The 22,770-nt window shown below is 35.3% G+C and overlaps 1 protein-coding gene across 8 annotated transcripts in view; it reads left to right on the top strand.

Moving 5' to 3' along the window:
• GAS2 (growth arrest specific 2) overlaps positions 1-22,770 on the top strand; it is an 89,362-nt gene that overhangs the window by 44,321 nt on the left and 22,271 nt on the right. For all 8 annotated transcript variants that reach the window (XM_030948668.1, XM_030948662.1, XM_030948665.1 and 5 more), the window contains 2 exons: positions 4,223-4,367; positions 7,581-7,688. In XM_030948668.1, coding sequence (XP_030804528.1) covers positions 4,223-4,367; positions 7,581-7,688 — 253 coding nt within the window. The remainder of the gene's footprint in view (positions 1-4,222; positions 4,368-7,580; positions 7,689-22,770) is intronic.

Here is a 22,770-nt window from a genome sequence, read left to right on the forward strand (position 1 = left end):
AACTAGTATTGGCTGTGTTAAAATTGCATCATGTGCATTCATATTTTGTGAATGAACTCACATGGAAAACTAGAAATTTGTCTCGTGGTCAAGTTTCAGAAAAACCCTTGCTGTCAGTGGAAGCTTGCATAGGAACAGCAATGATAAAAAAAATAGTGATTTCAGGTTTTCACTTATTTTGTTATCTTTAGAACTTGTGTTCCAATGGCAAATTGTTTTAACTTCACACAAAGAAGAAAGTATTTTCATCTGCAGGTGCATAATGAAATTAAAATTAATGATTCTTAATTTACCAAGCTTTCAAGACCAGCTTGGAGATAGACCTGCCAGCACCCAAAGCCCCTGTGCCTGGGGCAGAACTGTCAGGGCTATCTGCCCCAATTGGTTACTTTATAGTACACAACTTCCTCAGGTAATGCAGGGTTGTGGTTAGGCAGTGTTGGATTCTTCTAAGCTTGGTTGAGTTAGATTAATCTCATTTTGCAGTGATATTTGATGTCTCAATAGATCTACAAGGGAATGAAAATAGAATCTTATCCTTTATATTTGTCTTAAGCCTCCATGTCTCGGATGCTTTCTGTTCCAGACATGAAAGGAAGTACTGAACAAATAAATAAGCCATGCTTTCATTAATTATGCATATCTATCCCTTTACCCTTAAAATATTTGTATTGTATTTTTTATTTATAATGCATTAATATTACCATATCTCATTAATTATTTTATATATTGTGTTTCCGTTTCTGTATTTATGTTTCTTTATTTTAATTTTATTTAGAACTTAGGGGCCAAATGACATGTCTGCCTATTGCCTACCCTGCTCTACTATCTCTTCAAAACCAAACTAATCCCCATTTATAATCTTGTACACTTCCAAGGTACACAAAAACTGAACTGGAATGTCAGGTTAATACAATTAAAACCAAATATATGATGCCTGTTTTGCCTGAGCTGTGGTAAACTAGAACTGTATGGGGAAGGAAAATTGATAATTGCCTTGAGTCTAGGAAAGAGCACATTAAAGGGAGGTTGCTGTGCTGCTTTAAACAAGACAGAAGTCAGATGGATGCTTTGTAGAGCAAGCTGGGTCTGTTGGCAGTCTTAGGGATCTGCTCCCCAGAACAGGAGCTCTGGAGATCTTTGAAAAAAGTGCCTCAGTCTCTTTTTAAAGAACAAAAAGTGTCAGAGACACTGAGTAATTTTAGAAGCATAAAGATATGTTCAAAGATTGGCTTACTCATGACGAGGACTCAGCTTTTGGCACACTTTGCCCAGCTAGATTACTGTTAGTCCTCAGGTCTGTAACTCCCCAAAGTGAACCTAAGCTTTTGTATTTAATGCAAATGGACTTGTGATTGAGGCACAAGTGAGGAAGAATGAGGATTGCTTGAGGAGGAGTTACATTGAGCTCTGTTCTGCTGAACTTGAACTTGTACTCAAAAGATACTCCCTGGAGGAGGGGAGACTGGTGATAATTTACCTTTGCTTTAGCAATACTTTTAGCATGTTATCTCATAGTGTCCTCTTAGACAAATCAGGGACAGATAGTCTTGATGGATGGACTGCACAGTGAGTGGGAAACTGGTGTGACCACTTGGCTAAAAGAGTGGCAGTTCAAAGATATTAATAAAGAGACAGTTGCCTGATAAATTATCCTGAATTTCAGCTTTTTACGAAAACAAAGTTCTGAGATCGTCTGCAAAACTTCAATAGTTAAAAGGAGGCCTTGTGTCACTGGCAGATGTTATGTGGATACAGTGAGATTTACGAGGGAGGGAAGTGTCCTACAGGGTGGAATTGACCTCTGAAAATGCACAGGACTATTGGCAGTGGGTTGCACAGGTCCAACATTCTTCTAAGTATTTGAAAGACAGAGATTATACAATGGAAAACAGCTAAATTATTTTTTCTGCACAAAGGATGAAGTTCTTGGGTTACTGTTAAACTCTGCAGGGTTAAACAGCCCTCACAGGTCTTTTGGAATTACTGTTGAGCAATTTCAAGGTCTTTCTGCTATTGTATTCAATTTTACCTTGATAAAAATGGAAAGTGGTGCTCTAAGAAGCCTAACAGAGATCATGTTACAGTGCGCTGCTGCTTCATGTGGAGTTGTGAGAAGCCAGGCTAGAAAGGAGCAGAAAAGGAAATGCTCAGCATACCTTCCAGGAATTTGCACCTTTACCCCTCTCAGAAAAGATGTGGCTTTTTACAATTTCAGTTTTCCAGCAGCTTTGCTTCAGGTTCATACAGCATGTAGGGAAAAAAAAGTGTGTGCGTTTGTTTGATCATTGATTTTATTTTTCAACTGTTCATCAGAGGAATTCAGAATACTGGAAGTACAGGAAACTTTAAAAATCTGTCACAAAGACAAAATTTAGAAACTATGAAAAGTAGTAGAAGCAAAGAGGCAACATTTCTTACAGTGGAAGAGTTTTATTTGATGAGTAAGGCTGTATGCAGAAGTAGGCTTAGAGCCCAGTGGGAATTCCATGATTTACAGCCTGTCAACATCTGCAGACAGACAGGAAGTAAATAGATTGTATATAAGTGCTTGCCTCAATATTGGCTGGCTTTTCATTACACAGACTGCACCAGTTAGAAGCCAATACAAGCACGGATTTGGTTCTTGGTTTGCTTTCTATTTATTTACTAGGCAGTAGTATGACTAAATTAAACACTATCAGTAAAATGCAAAAGCTAGTATGTGTGCTTATATCTTTTCTCTGTAAACTTCTAAGATCATTATTAGCTGTAATTTTCATGGTATGTATTTGTTAATGCTCAATATTTTAGTGTCCAGGTCTTTAGATAAGTCAGTATAGTTCTGCATTTGGACTATGGACTTTTCTGCTGCAGAAAAAAATAGCATTTCATTTGTACAAGTAGTTTGGTATGAGACGTCTACCTGGTGTGATAACTTTTCCAAGCTGAAGTCATTCTCTGAAAAAGGAACTCTGGTGTGGTATTTGCTGGGTCTCCAGGATGAAGGAGGAATTGAGAATTTGACTCTATGTTTTTAGAAGCTTAATTTATTATTTTGTGTATTTATATTATATTAAAGATTGCTGTACTAAAACTATACTAAACAATAGAGAAAGGATACTTACAGAAAGCTTAAGAAGATACTAATTAAAACTCGTGACTGACTCTTCAGAGTCTCAACACACATGGACTGTGATTGGTCATTAAGTGAAAACAATTCACATGAAACCAATCAAAAAACCACCTGTTGGATAAACAATCTCCAACTACATTCCAAAGCAGCAAAACAGGGAGAAGCAATCAGATAATTATTGTTTTCCTTTTTCTCTGAGGCTTCTCAGCTTCCCAGGAGAAGAAATCCTGGGCAAGGGATTTTTCAGAAAATATGACGGTGACACTCTGGGTGTTTTTCTGGGGTTTGTTCAGTCTTGGCAAATAAAAAAACCCCAAAAACCAGAAGAGGATTATCGGTAATTAGAAAAATGGGGTGCACGTTTAGACTTTTGACTTCTGTCCAAGCTCTGTTGCTTGCTGCGAGATACTGACTCAGTCACTTGCCATAAAGCTTTCAAAAGATCTTTCAAAAAGAACCTTGCTCTTCAAGTGCTCTGGTTTGAGTTTATCCGTGATGAATTGCATGTATTTTGTTCTAGCTGGAGCTACAAGTGTGTTGCCACTGTAAGCAGAGATCTGAAGGGTGTCTGTCAAAAAGCAATTAGTAGAAACACTCACCACTTCTGAAGAATAGTGGCCATGTCTCAGTTTACTCATCTATAAATTCAGTGCAATAGCTGAAACCAGGAAAGCCCTTAATCCCTTTGCATTTGTATTTCTTCAGAAAATACTAACACAAAATATAAGTTAAGTAATTCAAAAGAAAAAAAATAAAATAGAAGAAAAGTGCAAATGTACTGAACTTGACCATGTCTTGCATGGTATTGCAATTTTTGTGGTCTAGTGTTGTTCATAAATTATTCACCAACATATATGATATCAGATAGAGAAGCTGAAAAAGTACCTGTATTTCCTGTAAATTTGATTAACTGAGAGACTGCATCTAAATTTTTTTTCTGTTAATTTGAAATTATGGTGGTATGGGTTGGTGTATTTTAAACATGTCTATTAGTGTGTGTATCATTCTGTTATTGTACACAAAGTAGAAATTCTTTCCACTGCTTTGTTTTAAAATATATAATACTTTATATGGACTAGTAATTTATTATTTGCATGTTTCCAAAAGGTGTGGGGTGGAACCTCCTGGGTTAATAAAATTGGAAAAAGAGATTGAACAAGAGGAAACGCTTTCAGCTCCCCTTCCATCTCCTTCACCATCACCCACAAAGTCTCCTGGGAAAAAGAGCACAGGGAAACTGTTGGATGATGCTGTAAGTTGTGGGAGGAAGCTTCTTCCTACCTTATTGATTCTGATATGCACTCACTTGCAAAACACACACAAGCCTGAGTTTAAGATCTCACTCTATTTTAAACATTTGTAGACTTACAGAGTTATTTGCTTTTTGACCACAATTATTTATGTCTGAAGCTTAGAAAAAAAAAAGTCACGCTGTGTAGGAGCTCTGCAGCTTAGCTTAGCTTTGTGCTTAGGGCCACATTCCCTTCTTATTACTCCTTTACTCCTCATTCACCAACTCCCACTTGGTGCTTTGTCTGAGGAAGGACTGAGTCAGGACAAGATTTGGCTCATACTGACTCGTACTGAATGTTAACAAACACTTCTGAGATATTTCAGCCTAATTTTTATGCTGTTCTGCATGATTCTCACATAGTAAAAAACAAGCATTGTTTTCCTCATTGTTAGAATCTTGCTTTGAATTTCATTAAATTGTTGCAGCATATTGTGTGTTCATGTTTCTGGTGCAAACCCACAGGGGTTCATTTGAAATAGCTGGAATCAGATGAAAAGGACACATTTTGAGACCATGAAGAGGTTAAACTGGAAAAGTACAAACCTAGCCTGTAAAAAGAAGCAGTTACCATAGTAACTACTACATTGCAAGGTAGATGTGCCACCTGGGAGTTACAAAGCACTTCTTGAAAAATCCATGTGCCACTTTCCTGTTACAAAGAGCAGATGGAATATAATGTTCCTTCATTTTATTGAAACACTTTTTAAAAAAAATTTGATGACTATAATTACATTTAAAATTCTCTGGTTTGTATTTCTTCCTTAACTTTGCAAAAGCACTTGTGTTTCAACAGAATTGAGAAAGAACAGTTATGTGTAGAAGGAGGCTGGTGACTGCATATCATGTAGAAACTGAGCAGAGAGAATGTAGGTTTTCTCTAACCACCTCCTTTAATTTAGAAAGCAGTATGGATAGAAACAGAATGGAATTCATCCAGCTACAGTCCTGACCTGCACTGCCCCAGACACTCACACCATAAAATAGCAGCAGTTTCTCATATAGTCCAGACTTAAAATAAAATAGAATATAATTCCTCCCTCTGCTTCCTTATTTGATTTCCAAATTCCACTCAATACTTCTGTGTCCTTTGGGACAGTAAGGCAATGGAACCTGCAACAGCAGGATCAGCAGTGAAGATCTTATTATCCTCTGTTTTATACCAGAATAGATTTGTGGCTTTCATTCTCCACAGGAAGAAGATGGGTCTGTTTTGGTCTTACACAGTTCAAAACAACCTTGATCTTGTTTGGGCCCAGTAACTCTGGGTTTTTGATTCCATATATGAACTCTGGTGGATGAAGCATTAAGTTCCTGCTGCCCATTTTCAGCTGTCAGGGTGATAATGCCACAGGACATGGTGTCAGGAATCCCTCATTACTGAACAGTATTCAGAGGGCCATGGCCAAAAAGCTCCCTAAGCACAATTCCAGTCTTGGTTCCACCTTCCTAGAAATACAGGAATACACCTTTTTCATCCTCAGCAAGCTGCACTTGGATTTAAGTCATCAGCCACTGATTTCCTGTAAATTATTCCTATTGTACATTAACTATCTAAATAGTTTATTCACCGGAAATGGAGGCTAAGTCTCATCCATGTTGATAGAAATAATTTGAGTAACTGATCTTAGAATTCAAAACTTGATTCATTCAAACTGAGGACAACTCATCTGATACTTGAGAAATACTTTTTGTGTGTAAAATACATGTAGAGTTCCTCTGGTAAGTGTTATTTTAGTTATTTTTCTTCATAAAAATATTATGCCCTGATTAAAAATAAATAAGTCTTAAGAATACTTATAAAAAGTACTTATACTTACCCTCCACAGGGTAATGAAGTTATTCAGATAAAGGCATTGAGCCATTTCAGAAATAATTGGAAAGTCTTTAAATCACTCAACAGGGTTAGTTTCAAAAATATGGAAACAATAATTGGTTGCCTTTTAAGTTCTTTTTGGTTTATTTAACATACTATAATTCTTAAAGCAGATCTGAAAAACATTTGTACTTCAGAAGCCTTATCTATTCATGATAAACAAAACACTCATTGGAGTGGTACAGCTTTGGCTGAGCATTTTTTCTTTTTATGAAACAATTTAAGACTTTAATTTGTTAGATGTTCTGAAAATATCCTTTCCTGGGCCTCAGACCATTTTTACAGGCCTTGGTTTACAAACTGGATATGAAAATGTGTTTGGAATATTGTTTGAAGTGGACAAACATCTACAAGTTCCTCTGGCATTTTGCATTGTTTCATGCTGACATACTAGGTATGTATTTTGTCCAAGAAAACCACAGTGTATGGAAATGCTGCACTAATTCTTGCTGTTCTATGCAGAAGTGCAATTTGAATGTCAAGGAAGAGTTTCACAGCCAGACCTGCTCTTTTGGTATTGATACCTTTGCTACTTTCCCATCATTGAAGAGTACAAAATGTACTTTTACTTAGTGTCATTATCTTTGGTAGCACATGTCAGAGCAAGTAGGCCAAAGTCAAGCTGATGCAGCTAATAACATGCAGGAAGGAGGTTTTCATCTGTTTTTTCTCAGCCCTTATTTTTGGGGGTTATGTATTTAGGTTTGGCAATGATAGTGTTCTTGAGGTCCCTTTAAACTAACTTTGATTGAACCAGCCCTAACAAAGAGATCATCAAATGGCACTTGAAACTACTGGGGAGTGTCTTGGCATTAATTTTTAATCATGCACAGTATTTTCTGTATGCTTTTTCCCTAAGATGTTTGAGCACAATTTTAAAGAGGCAGAGCCTCTTAAGGGTAAGGAAGATACCTCTGTTTTTTATATATTTAGAAGGCAGGATGCATCTTATGACATCTTTATTTTGCCTGTTAGCTGTATTAGCACTTTGAGCTGATTCATCATAAAATACTGAGAATACAGTTACAAAAGTTTGGTGCTAAGCTCCATGTAACAAACTGCTTGACTTCATATAAGAGTGCAAATTTGATGCTGGGCTCTGTAATATTTTTAGCTCAGCTGCTAAATCATTGCACCACAGGGTGCTTTCTGGGGTTACAGAAATGTTAAGCAAAACCAAGAAAAATATCATCAATTAAGACTTACATTAAATGATACATTATGACAAGTGTCTTATTGAATGTTTTGCTATCCATGCTATTTTTAACAGTTCCTATTAATAACTTCTTGTTTTATAGGTTAAACACATTTCTGAAGATCCACCTTGTAAATGCCCTAATAAGTTCTGTGTGGAGCGTCTTTCACAGGGAAGATACAGAGTTGGAGAGAAGATCCTTTTTATTAGGGTAAAGATTTTATTTTCACTTCTTTATTTTTAATTTGTTTTGACTTTACTGCTACCTTCCACTTTGAAAATTACATCACTGATTAACAGGAAGAAATATTTTCTGGTTAACCAGCACTGACTCACTTTTATGACACAGTTGGAGAATAAATAACCTACAGTGTGTTAACTGGCGCAAGGGATTATTAATGTGATAAATATCCTTCTGACTTTAGGTCATTGAATTTGCTCTCTCTTTAATCAGTTGCAATCAAATGAAAAGTCTTCAGAAATAGACCTGGTGACTTCTCAGTTTGGCTTGAAAGAATATCCACTGCATTAGAACAGCCTTTCTCCCGCTCTGTTTTGACTGATACTATTTAACAGGTCAGGAAACAGATCAAAGGCTTCATGATCATTGAATTGCCATGGCATGACTAAGATAATGGCTAAAGCAGCATGAGCAAACCATTAAAATCCATAGTATGTCATTTGATTAACAGGTATTTCCAAACCCAGAGCTGTATTTCAGACTTTGTGTGTAGATTATCAACTCCCACAGCACAAAGTTAATCAGTATCAATATTTGCTAGCATTATTATATGGCTGAATTTAACACATCTATACTTTCAAAGATTAATTCTTCTGATCCACTTAATCGTCTCTATATATGGCTATGGTAATAGTAATTGAAAATATGCTAATCTTGTTATTCTCTAGTTGTATGTTAATCTGATTCCTACTGCACTTCTTCCCATCTTCCTCTCCACATGCATTATTCTTGAGTCATGACAAAATGATAGGTCCTGCTCTCAAATAACTGTTATCGCTGTTGTGCTAAAGGCACATAACTGTGACCTGATAAAAGTGAGCACTTGTAAACAGAAGAAGTCAGAGGGATCCCTTCTTATCTGCAGAAGTCAAGTTCCTGGTTCAACAAAATACCAGAGCTATTATTCAGTCAGAAACTTCTGCTTAACATAGCTTACAATGAAGTCAGTGAAGCCAGATAAGGGTTTGGGATTTTTCAGGAGTGTGAAGTTGGGAACATGTAAAGTATTGTGCTGAATAAGTACTGAGAACTCCTAATTATTTCAGTAATAGGTCATAAAGAAGAAGAAATAAGGGATTTGTTAAATCTCAGATAGTTTGAGATTCAACATGCTAGTATAAAGGATTAATAGCTTTTCTGGTTTGTAGCCAGTAAGAGACTTTTTTTAATTCTGCAGTATATTTAGGTAATAGCTTTATTACTAGTTTCAAACCACTTTGAAGAAGGTAATGATTATTAACCAAAGACCTCAGTATCTGGCATAGTTTAACATTTACATTTTCTTCCTTTTGGTTTTCATTTTAAAAACAGTATCAAAGTATTTTTAATATTTTTGTTTTGAGAAACTTGAGTTCTGCCAGAATGGTGAGTGTCAAATTCCCTTTTGCTGGCTTCTTTATTATGCAATCTAGTCCAAGCCAGATTTCATTCCAAGTTTGCAAACAAAAATCCCTTTTCATATCTCACTACTGCATTCCAAGTTGAATTGTGCAAAAAAATAACAGTAATATAGATTAGGTATTAAACAGCAGTGTTAAAGATCATTCCTACAAAATTTGTATCAATGGAAACTTGCCATGCATTTCAGAGGGAACAAGTTCATTTTCCTAGGTTTTAAAAGGCAGTTGTCTTTTGGTTCTGGTTGGTTTGAACTTCATTTTGGAGCACTTCACTGGATCACAGCAAGTTTTTACTCTTCACTCTACGTGTTCTTGAGCACATAACTAGATATATTAGCCTGTCTTTGGAATCCTTTGGACAGCTGTGAAAAAGCACATTCAGGGTGTGTAGCTGATTTTTTATTTTGATGGTATTTGGCACCCTATTTGATGCCATGAGGTAGTTCCTCCTGGGCTCTATGTTCCTTACACAGCATGACACAGCTAAATGCCATTTGTTTACAGCCCAATGGGTTCTAGTTGAATTGAGATCAACAGTTTCATTGTTTTAAGATGGCTTAGTACATCCACTACTGCATTAGCCTATTAGCTTTTTCCAGTAACCTCTGTAGAATTTAAAACCTCTATCATTTCAGTAATGCCATGTGATAGGTGTTAACTCATATTAATTGATGGCTAAGATTATTTTTTCAGAAATTATTTAATAATATCTATAATTTTTTTTCTAATTCTGCAAGTTCTGTTTGGAAAAAAAACCCCAAAACCAGCATTCAAACCAGAAGAGAAAGTGTCCCAAGTTCTTCTTTTTATTAATTTATATCTGTATATCAAATAAGTGAACAAGGAATAGCAAAGCAAAATAAAACATGGCAGAGCATAGATTTCATGCCAAAAAATCACAGAAACAAAGTACATGTGTCAATTTAAAGTAATTCTAAGGAAAGGAAATCCTTTGGAATATGTAGCAAAAAGTAGTCCCATTAAAATTAATTTTTTTCTTTTAACATGGGAAACTATTTAAATTCCTAATAGAAGTTTTAAATCTGTGAATTAGGGGAAATTACAAAACTTAATAAAAACATTAGGATACTTAAATCTTCTGATAAAATTTCAGGCCCCAAAAGCATTTTTTTATACATGAAGTGTTTTCCATAATGCATAAACTGAATGTGATTAAAATAATGCTGTGATGGCTTAGATGCTAAAAATTTATTTTCAGTAAAAATTTACCTGCTTGTAGATTCTTTTTTCTTCCTTCCATGTAGGAACAATTCTAAGTTCCACTTCCACAGAAAACATGAAAGACATGTTTTACATTAATGGATTATATTAATAAGTTGAAATAAATTACCAGCTTAAAATGAAACCAGTTGCAATTTTAAATTGAACCATTGGTTTACAGTTAGCAGGATCTCTGTATGTGTGCAACACACAATTAATCATTTGCTTTTCCACTCTCCTACCATCCTACCATTCTGCCTTAATCTTTCAGAATGGAACTGAGTGAATAAACCTATTTTTAAAAATAAAGAATAACAAGTAATGAAAACTTGTACAAATGTTTGGTTTATAAACTGGGAAAGAGAGTCATAGAGTTTGAAGTGCTTGCTTCTTGCAGAAGGCAGCAAAGTAGAGATTTTTGTAGTAAGAAATGTCAGTCACACCTTTACAAAAAGGACTTCTTTAACAGGTTCAGTGACAGGAATTCTGTTTTCAATGTTCTCATGTTGCATTGGATATGCATTAGTATTAAAATTTCCCACAAACTAACCAGCTTCTCTCAGAAAGATCTGACATTTTGGTCCATACCTCTGATGACATTCAAATTGTTGGGAAATTGTCTGTGGTGCAGCTGGGGTCGCATTAGATGATGTAATGGGTCCTGGTTTTAAAGCTTTTAATTTTTCCTGTAACATATAGATGTTCTCTGTCTTGCAGCCCAGTTGATAAGTATGTGATTGCTCTTAAATATTTGATCTTGTATCCTTAATAATTAATATCATGTAACATCATTTTGCTATAGTAATAATAAAATGTTTATTTAATACTTTCTTCTTCCCAGGAAAGGAAAGGTGTTATTTACCTGCTACAGCACCTGTGTAGAAACTTTATTTTCAGATTCACTAATATAATATATGTGTAATATATATGTTTATATATATATACATATATAAATCACTCTGCAGTCACTCTAGTATGCACTATTGCGTCTTCCTGGTGAGAAAAATGTACTTGTGTATAAATATAGAAGTACATTTTACTCAAAACCATGCAGGTAGGGATGATGTATCATAGACCATAGAAGAACTGGAAAAAAGGAGAAACAGAAAGCAGATTGATTATACAGATCTCAATACTCTGATGCTTTGCTCTGCCTTTCCAATGCAAATGCATAAGTTGTACTCACAGCTTTTGTATGGTGTGTTTCTGTCTTTTGTTTTTCCTTCAGCATAATTTTCCTAGCTTTTTTTGTCTTCCTTATTCCAAAGATTTTCACCGTTGTTCTGCTTTTCCCAGGCCTTTTCACTTCCAATCTGTGAAAGAGTTTATGTTTTTAGTAGTGAAAATCCTTTCCTAAGTTTTAACCATAAGAAATAACTTTCCAGGGTGTATAAAATGTCACAATCAAGGGCACTTCAGGAGTTTTAATTACCTTAACTCCAAAGGAGATACTGTAGGATGCCTGGGGTCTTGTGAGTGAATTCTGAAAACACCTCTTGGGCCTCAGGACAAGTCATTGGTCTCTTTGGGCTTCTCATCTCAGTCTTCTTTGTGTTTGTAGCCAACTACAGTAATTCCCAACTGGATAGTGGAAAAGAGCTGGGGAAAGGCATGTCTGAAGTGCAGCCCTTGCTTATGCCCAGATACAAGGTGGTTTTGGAGGCCTTTCAGCTGGACACTTCTTTGCTCTGTGCCAGTTCCTCTCCAACAGCTTTACAGTCACAGAAAAGATGACATTTCAGTCTCACTTGTGCTATTGAAGGTGGAATTCTTCTCAGCCTTCTCAGGTTTCATTTATTGTTTAAAAAAAATAAGTCCTTAAAGGGCCAGTAAAATTCACTCCACAAGACTCAGAAGCTCTTGGACAAACAGTGATCCTGGAGGTGTCAGTGGGGTGGCTGGCATTGAGTGCTGCCTATAGAACTGTCAGGAAATCCATTTTATTCTGTACTCTATCATTAATCTATTGAGATTGGGCAGAACTCTGCCTTCCCCCAGCTTAAATTGCAGCTTGCTTGTTCATTTTGTTACCCTTTCTCTCCTGCCTCTCCCTTTATTCTTTATTTTTTTTTCCCTTCCTGCCTGCAGCTTTTCTTATTTAGGCCTGGATGCCTCCATGCCAGAAGCCCATGGGCATCTCTCTCTTCACTTTGTATCTGATGGTGCTGTTTTTGTACTCAATAAAAAAGCAGCTACAGCTCCACTATCTGGTTCTTTGAAGAACTTACATTTTTAGTTAAATAGTTGGCTGATTCTCATTGAGAGAAACCCATAAAGTATGAGAAATTAAATACTTTTTTTTTTTTTCTCCTCTTGATTTAATTTTCTACCTTTTTTCACTGACATACTGCAATTGTGCAGCCACTCATATTAATTTAGTGTCTAGAACTTTGAAAGGGTTCATCAGAAACTTCTTTACAAAAAAACACTTTGTAAGTCACATTATTAGCTCCTAATTTAATGGTAGACTATTGAAATTCCTCCTTTTTACTTTCACCCAATGAAGTTCTTGTTAGACTTGGTGGAATTTTTTTTACAGAATGTATCTTTGATGCAGTATTCAGATTCAGTGGGACTGACAGGCTATGCAATAGCTCTGCAGTTTTTCTCACTAGCTTAGGCTGGTTTGCCTCAGTGACCTCCTTCTGTGGACAATCAAATACTGTGTCTTCTTTAGTTCCAAGTGTCTCCCTCTATGCATTTTTGCACAATGAGAACTCCATTTGGAGATAAGAAACATTTTTAGCAAATCATACTGTGCTTTTTTAGGGTGTGATGCATCTTCAAGAAGAGTAACATTCTAGTTCTTGAAATTACTAATACAACTGTGGTAGTTTTCTGCCATAGTATTTATAATTTAACCTTCTAGAACTGAAGTTATAACAATATTACATTACCTAAAATTAGTAGAAAGAGAATTCTTCTCAGGAGGAGGCTAGAATAGAGTATTCTGAAGCTTTGTGTCTAAAAGTATCACCCTAAAATTCAGCTGATTTCCTTAGCAAGAGCTAAAGATGGCAAAGCAAGACGTTCCCCAGGTGTAATGGGGAGTTTCCTTTTCTGGCAAGAATAAACTAGGGTAAAATTACCCTGCACAACAGCATCAGAAGTTTTTCTGTGTGGCAATTAATTATACAAAAAATTTTCAATACTTTAAAGGTAAATAAAGATTTATAACAAAGCTAGTAAAATATGTAGTATTGATTTCATTATTTTAGACTTTTTTTTCCCCTCAATACCGAGAATACAAAAATAGACCAAAATGTATAACTCCCCTCTTCTCCTTTTTTGCTTCTTTTACTCCTTTTATATTACAGGTAACGGACCAGCATCTCCACAGCTAAGAACCCATATAGACTGCTAATCAATTCCACTATTAATCTGCAGACAAGAATTTTCAAAACAAAAAGGCCTTTATTTATAGTGTATTGTTGAGAGCTAAGGATTGGGTCCCATAAGTTCATACTGAAAATGTTACTGGGGGAAATTTTCCTTTCTCTCAGTTATTATCTTGTGTTTCTGTTAAATAGATGAATAATTTTATAAGAATCCATTTGACATTCACTAGACAATATTATATTCTACATTAATGATTGGACAGCAGCATGTGCTTGCAGTTTAGAAAGCAGTTTAGTAAACCTGATGCTTTAAAAATGGAGATGCTGCTATTTGTAGTGCTGCCTTTAAAGGATAGCACTGAGCTTGACATTTCTTCTTTAAACTTCTTTGGTGAGTTGACTAGGTATGACACTAATGGAAATTATGTTTAACAGAGTCAAGGTAAGTACATCTGTCTTTTATAGAAGAATGCTAAGATATTTTTAGGGTGAATTTGAGTTAATATTCTTTACTGTAGGTTTAGATAATTACTATACAATGCTAATTGAAAAGGAAATAAACCCCACTTGATTCTTTATGATATACAGTATGCACAGTATACTTTTCTGCTGTAAACATAACTCCTGCTGCCATCTGGAGAGAAGAAAAAATGTGGCTTCTGTGGTGACATCTGTTAACCAAAGCTTCTGCACTGTTCATAAGGGATTTTCAGTGGACATTTAGGATTCAGGCATGAAAGTGCATTGATTATCTATATTCCTCAGCTTTAGTTTAATTCTCTGAGAGAAATCTTAGCCTGCATGGGAATTTCCCATTGGGATTTATATCTTGACTTGGGAATGATGGTTCTGCCTAGAACTGGGCTGGCCATGATTTAACAAAAATGGTGTGTAGGCTTTTAAAATATTTAATGCAATGTGGTTTTACCTTTCTATTCCTAAATAACAGGAGGAAGTTAGAGTGCATTTTCAAAAATATTTTATTTCTTTGTCATTCTCTTGTCAGTGTGAAAGCAAGTTTTTTCCTCTTGTTATATGCAGTTACACTTTGTAAGCATTCATGTTGTTCACCAAAAACTATGTCTACTGTATTTAATTTTCAAACTCTACCTCTGGCAATATGCATGGAAAGGTATAAAGTACTTTTTGCAATATATCAACACAGCAGGATTTTATCCCTTGTGTTTATTGATGAATTTGTCCTCTCTGATGCCTTCTAGTTCTGAGCAGAGGAAAAGTAATAAATATTTCCGAATTCTTTCTCATGTTGAAATACAGAACATTATATTTTAATGAGAATAGTCATGATTTGCATGGCAGAGAATTTATCCACTAGTCTGTTCCAGGAGGATTTTGTCTTTGCTAGAAGTTGTCACGTACCCACTCTTTCTAGAGAGATGCAGGAAGTTGAAATTTTATTTTTTGTTTTTATTCTCTTAAAAAGTTTTGGTGGTTTTTTGTTTGTGAGGTTTTATTTTAGAATCATCTCGCCTTCAGGGTTCTCTCAGTGGAGAGGAACAAGAAATTCCTCTCTATTTTCTGTGATGACTAATGGGATTGATAATCAAAATACAGCTACATAGCGTTTTATATTATTTATCTTTCAGATTAAAAATGTAAAAATTAACCTGTCAATTTGATAGATTTTTTTTTTTATAAATTTTGGGGGTGTTTTTTACATTGATTTATTTAGATTATATTTTGAGATGTTATGCTGCAACTTTAAAAGAAAAAAAAACGAATAAAACTTTAGCTGTGTCTGCATCAGTCAGTAGGAATAGATTTATCTTTCAAAAAGTAAAAAGAATTATTTAACAAGAAACTCTTATGGTAGCAAAGGAATAAAACAATGAGACCTTTATCCACAACAGTTATGTCCTTTAATTATTTATTAGTCTAGACTATTTCAAAGACTAGGAAACAGTCATGATAAATTCAGTGTATCTCTCTTGTATTGCAAAAACATAGAAATAATACTCTTAGGATATATTGAAAAATGCTTTTTCAGTGCAGATTTTTAGATTTTTTATCTAACTACAACATTAAAAAAATTCCTTTCAAATATAATTTGCTTCTAATAATTTAGGACAGTATTAATATATATTTTTACTTCATATTTTAAATTCCATTTGTTAATGTAAATAATTAAAGAAAAATGACTGGCAAATATTCTTGCCTACATTAAGGTAGAATTAAGGAAAGAGATTTTAAGGTTAAGTGCACTCAAATTTTATTATATATGTTATTCTAATATAATGACAACTTTCTCTTAAAGCTATTTGTCCTGAGCTGTATAAAATTTAGTTCATTATCAAAATACATGAACAGATTAAAATACAGGTGTTAGTAGTTCTGCACAGGTACCCGTAAGATCCTAGACTGAGTATTAGTTACTGCTTCTGCTTCTTGAGATGCTCACCTCCTTGTAAATCACAAATGGAAATAGTTGTATCAAGTGACTGTGCCAGTTCACATGGGACCAGAGTTGTGCTTCCATGGTGCCTTCAGCAGAAATCACAAATGCCCAGCAAAGGTCACCATTTGGCCCTGACTTTATTTTCTTTGGTTTTGGTTTTTTTCTTGACATTAGAAATTTGAGTCCAAGGTCACTTGCATGTTTTGTGCATCAAATAATGAATTTTCACTGGAGTTTGCTGTGTAAATTCTCTCTTTTAGTAACAGAACATTAAGGAAACTGTAATTATTGCATTTTTGCCTTGATTAAAAGTTTATTAGTTGACACATGAATACTACAGAGTAAGTACCAACTTAGATATGGGTTCAAGTTGTTAGAAATACCCTGAAGTCAGTGGTAGCCCACACCAGCCAAGGGATAAAACTTCTTTCCTAATGTGGAATTTGGAGTTAGAACTGAATATGCAGTTGCCATTATTTATCCCCTTCTGAAAATCATATATATGGTTCATCATGTCTTCTAGTAATGAACTGTTTCATTGCGGGTTAGCTGTAAACAAAAACAAACTTTCCCCTATATTTTGATTTTTAAAATGGTGAATGCTCAAATTTCTAAAATTTTTAATACTTTTTTTTTAACAGTTTGTTTTACAAATCTTTTTGAGATCTAACAGATCTGCTCAGACACTTAAACATTGTTCTGCATGTTTTAATGGACTTTTAGGAGCATTCCTTTTACTCTTTTTGTTGTCACTGACTTTTGGAACTCAGAACAAAACAAGAATATGTTGCTATAAGGAAGTTTTAAACACTGAAAACATTTTCTTTGGCAAAGATGAGTAAACTTAGGAGATCCGAGTCAACTGTTATCATAAGTGTATTTACCAAAAAGCAGCAACTACTAAACTGAAGACCAGCTATGGATTGCTCATCAAGTCATAAATCAGCATCACTTGATACTGATTGCTTAGTGTTGTGCTGTCATGAGCACGCCATTTGCTTTCAACTCATCAAAATTAGATTTACCTAAGGGTTTAAAATACGACTCAAGCTCCCCCCTCTTCTACCCCCGCAAAATTCTACATACCAGGACACTAAATTGTCTTATTTTATTAAGATAGTATTTCAATCATGGCAACAGATGCTGAAGTGCTTTAGTTGTTATAAACACTCCATTTTGATGAATATATGGTGTGGAATTAGATATTTTGCAAGATATTTTAGGTTTTGAAGTCCTAATACACCTCTTCTCTAACCAACTAGCTGCAACTCCATCTGAAGCTTTTAATATTCAGAAGAGAGCCAAATCTGTTGCCCAAAGTATGCCATCTGTGTTATTTACTAGGTTGTGGTTGCTTTTGTATATAATACTGAAATGAAGCTAAGTAATTTTTATATTTGCATTAAGGTTTTATCATACATGGAATGATAGAATGGTTTGGTTTGGAAGGGACCCTTAGACGTCATCCAGTCCAACCCCCTCCTATAAGCAGGGTTATCTTCAACTAGACCAGGTTGCTCACCCATCCAGCCTGGTCTTGAGTGTTTCCAGGGATGGAACATTATTGTATTTGGGTTGCCCTCAGATGAAGGAAGGAATGATGAATCTGACTCCGTGTTCTTAGAAGGTTAATTTATTATGTTATCAGAAGGTTAATTTATTATTTTATTATACTATATTATATTAAAGAATACTATACTGTACTAAAGAATACAGAAGGGATACTTACAGAAGGCTAAAAATATAATAATGAAAACTCGTGACTCTTTCCAGAGCCCCGATAGAGCTTGGCACTGATTGGCCAAAGAGTCAGAACAACTCACAGCAGAATCCAATGAAACAATCACCTGTGGGTAAACAATCTCCAAACACATTCCACATGTGGGCACAACACAGGAGAAGCAAATCAGATAATTATTGTTTTCCTTTTTCTCTGAGGCTTCTCAGCTTCCCAGGAGAAAAATCCTGGGCAAAGGGATTTTTCAGAAAATATTAATGTGACAGGACATCCACAATCTCTCTGGGAAACCTGTGCCATGACCTCACCACACTTGTTGTTAAAAACTTCTTCCTTATATCTAATCTAACTCAACTCTCCCATCAGTTTAAAACCATTACCCCTTGCCCTGTCTTATCGCATAAGGAGATTTTATATCACAGCATAAGGAAAATTGCTGCTTCCTCTGCTGTGTTTACTGCCTTTGACAGTCTTGCTTTTCTCAACCTTTAACATAGTACCATGTTAGCTTAACATGAACTTTAATGTATTTAAGAGTAATTATTTATTCATATGGAGAGATATTTATAACAATCTGGCAAATGCATAACCATTATAACTTTCTGTCTCATTTTAAGTAAGTTTTAATAATCTCAAAGACTTTTTAAATATGAGGGAAATGGGTTCCTGCCTCTGTGTCAAAGTTTTTCATGTGTTATACTACCTGTAAAGGAACTGATTTCTACCTCATCTGTGTTCTGCCCCTGCAACCCCCCCATCTTAAATCCTTCCTTTTCCTGAATTTTTAATTTTTATTTTTCCTTTTGAAGGAAGAGTTCAAGGAATATTTGATCTCTACACACTGAATTTCGATCTGGAACCCAGACACAATTTTGAATTTTCCATTAGGATAGCGATGGATCTGGGGTGGTGCAGGTGTTCTGGTGTGGCAGGGAGACCCAAAGACAGGTGTAGCCAGAGCCTTTGGGCTTGGCAACCAACTGATGGCTTCCTGGCCCTGTTCTGCTAGTGTGATTTTGCATGGAACATATCAACAGGTCACTTAAAGGTGGCCCAGCTAAGTCACAAAATGAATTTCTATTAGAATTTTTTTTGTAACTGGCACAGATATTAAACCTTTTGATACCATTTTACTCTTGATAACATTTAGCATGTTGCTTTCCCTAGAAGATATTTGAGCTCAACTGAACTGATATTGCTTTAGGTTCCAAAATGCCTCCTGGTTTCCATCAAGGGAATACATAAAAATTGTTGAAGCAGTGTTTCTTTTTATAGCTCAGAATTTGCTTCCCATATCAGACCTGAGAAACATGTTGCCATTAGCTAGCCTATTATAAACCCAGTTAAACTAATATAGCTCACTTATTTTCAGACACTGTAGTTGAAGATAATACTTAAATATTGTTTTGAACAATAAATTGAATTTTTTATATGATTTTAAAAATTCATATAGGGTTTTAAAAATGCTAACCTAAATGTTTCCCAGTCAAAATGTATGTATTTTAAATGTATTTCAGATATTTTAAATTTTTATTTTCATTTTTCTTTTTAAATGTATTTCTCCTGTGTCTAAGGTGTAGAACCATAGTAGTATTCAGAATTCTGTGTAGAACTTTCAAACCCAACTCACGTAAATCAAGTAAAATGCTAGGCTGCAAAAAACTCAGTTTTTCAGAAATTTCAGTGGTGCTTATGAAAATTTCTTTTACTTAACAACTTCCTCATGATTTACTGACAGGCAAGAGGGAGAAGGAAAATTTAGCATTTCACAAGGGTACAAAGAACCCTGTTTCTGTTTCATTCTCTCCTCTCCACCCTAGTTTCTCCAAGTATTGGCAAGCCAAAGAATGATATCATGGCAATTTCATGCTGGAAGTGTACATTGTTCTCATCTTCCTCCTTCTCTTTTGTCTTTGCTAGAGTGGTGGGATTTTTTTTTTTGTTTTGTTTTGGTTTTAAATTTAATATGGTATTTGCAAAAGATACTATAGAAAGTCCTACTTAACAATTCTTAGCAATTCTGGACATAAACCCAGATTTCGAAGGAGGCCATGAAAACCTGGTCTGCATGTATTGATAATTGTGTATAATTTTGTTACAGATTCAGCTATGATGCAGTTAATTTACTCAGGGTTACAATCTTACTGGCCTAATTTTGAAACACAATTCCAACTTAGGAAAAGTAATAGCAAAGTGGATGTGGTTTTGTTCAGGGTTTTTTTATCAGCTATTATCATTTTAGTATTCAGTCTTGACCTAGCCCTGAGTTCCTTGCAAACAGCGCCAAAAAAATTAAATCTCTGAGAAATAAAGCTGGTTCTCAGTGCTTCAGGAAATCCCATCAGTACAAAAAGGTATTAAGGACAAGTAAGCAAACAGTGCTTTTGGAGTATCCCAGTATATATGGAATAGTGTGGCAAAGGCTTTTGTTAAATGTGTGAGGCATCCCCATCCCTTCTTTCAGAAAAGCAGTATGTCTGTGACATACTGACCAGGCTGCTGATGGTGCTTCTCTAATTCTGTCTGTTCTCTGCTGTTCTTTCTATTTAGTCCAAAAACTGGCCTGAGGTTTGAGCCAGAGGAGATGCCTTAGAGCTCAAAGCTTCATGCTGTATACCGTGGTGTCGGTGGCATGAAATCTTTGCTGTAGGAAATATGGAGATCAGGTGTTTGATTCAGGTCTGGCACTGTGTATATATGTATATCTGAAAGGGTCGTCAGTGAGGGTTTTTTGAAGCCAAGACTCTGGCTGTATTTGACTTAAAGCCATCAAGTAATTTTTTGCAGATTCTAGTGAATATGAATTGACATTTAATACTCCAGGAATTTTTATGTAATATTCCCTTTTGTTAATACTGAAGTAAAGAGTCTAATCCAAAAACTGAGAGTATCCTGACAAAAAAAGTTTATATTGATGTGGAAATAGACGTAAGTACATTTTATTCTATGATCTTCACATTCATGTTTCTTTAACTGTTCAAAATTCATAATAACTGCCTAGGAGATACTTTGAGAGGAAAGTTACAGGGAAAGAATTTCTCTGCACTGATGCTTGGCATTAGCAAAGCTTGTCCAAGGGAAAGATCTTTGGAGTTTTATCTCCGTTTAGAGCTACTGCTTGGGGCTATCCATGATGCAAATAGAACTAAAAGTTAGCAATTAGTTAACTAACAATTAGTTTTTACTTTCAAGATTAACACAATAACAAAAGCTGTTTAAAAAGCAAAGTCATTTTAGAACAAAAGCTAATACTAACTTAATAGATTCTCCAGTCTGAAGAAGCTTTGTTTTACAACTCACATTCATTTTGCTTCATTCATATTATAGAAGTGGAAAAATGCTATGAAGAACTATTATGATCTACCAACTTAACACATATGTTTGCATTTAAGAACTCTTGTGTGCTTTTATACCCCATCTTACCTGTGCACAGGGTACTTCATGTATTTTGTGTGTTTTGTGTGTGAACACAGTTCTACATGGGTGTGTATGTGTGCCACACTACTATCTGTGAAACCATAGTCCTTTGACTAAAAATTTAAAAATTTAGGTGACGTCAACTCAAAATACATCAAGGAGAGTTAGTATGTTAACTGGGTAAATTTTTAGATACCCAGGTGAATTAAAAATGAGAACTGTACCCTCAAAGTATGGCAAATGCAAGAAGGAAATGTTGATTTAACCGTCTCTGTTTTGGCCCTGAGTTTAAAATATTCATATCTGCATGCTAGTTTTTGATCTAGTCAAACTGTTTTGGAGAAGAAATGCACTATAATGAAAAGTATCTATTAAACTGCATATAGGGAGAGACACTGTGAAGACAGAGATCAGTGCACAAAGATTCTGTAGAAATTACTTTCGTCAGTGCCAGTTGGGAAACTGGTTCCTCAATAAAAATGGAATAAAGCTTTAAAGATTTAGCAGATCTGTAGACAGTCAACTGAAATTTTTAGAAACTGCAGCAGTGGTTCCTAGTCAGGTCTATGTTTAGAATATGAAGTAGATATAATTTTGGACACACAGGGTTTCTTAAATGTTCAGATGGACCATGCAGCCTCTTCTGTGATAACCTGAAAATAGGAGGAGAGGTAAGGTTAAAAAAAAAAATCTTGGCTTCTCATGGATTAGGATATGGCCAGGGCACACCATCCAAGTGTGGAACAGAGGGAGCACTGTCTGCTGCACAGTTCAGATGTAGCAGCAATGAACAACAAACAATATTTGAGAAGGCATTTCACTCAAGAATTGCTTTTTCAGGCTTTACCAAAGCATCAGCTGATCACCCTATCAAAGGAAAATCTATTATTCTGTCAGTAATTAAAAAGTACATCTCTGAAAGAAGTGAAATCTAAGGATGAAGTATTGAAGGATGCAAGGATACTTGCATACTTGATGTGTACACACTGGATTTGTCTAAACATAGCTCTTCTTTTTGTTCCATTTTTTAAAAATGAGTTTTACATAATTCTTGCTTTTGCAATCATGATTTAAAAGCATACATGCAATAGAGGTACTGCTTCTGTTCCTATTATGTGTGCTCACTTTGCCTTCCTGCCCTGAAATGCAGGACTAAATGTTATAAAATTTATTCATGCTTCTGAGTAAGTGAAAAGTGGTTTGTGTTCTCTAAGATGAGAGTCGACATAGAGCCTAGTTATCCACAAATGAGCACTGAGGAAAACACCTTTGCCAGGAATCAGTTCTAAATCAGAAACAAGTTTGCATATTAAAAGGGAAAGCATAGACACTCTGGGCTACTCTGTTAGAGTAATCAGTGTCTTTTTGGCAACTAGCACATTCTCCCTTTCCAAGATCTTTGCCAGAACCTAGAACGATGTTTCTTCTGGTATTTGCAGAAAGATATAAAACTGATGAGTGCAAAGAGATCCAGCATACTAGAATGTATACAACAGGGAATTTGCATGTGACTGAATTGAAG

The sequence above is a fragment of the Camarhynchus parvulus genome, chromosome 5 (assembly GCF_901933205.1).
Source record: "Camarhynchus parvulus chromosome 5, STF_HiC, whole genome shotgun sequence".
NCBI lineage: Eukaryota > Metazoa > Chordata > Aves > Passeriformes > Thraupidae > Camarhynchus > Camarhynchus parvulus.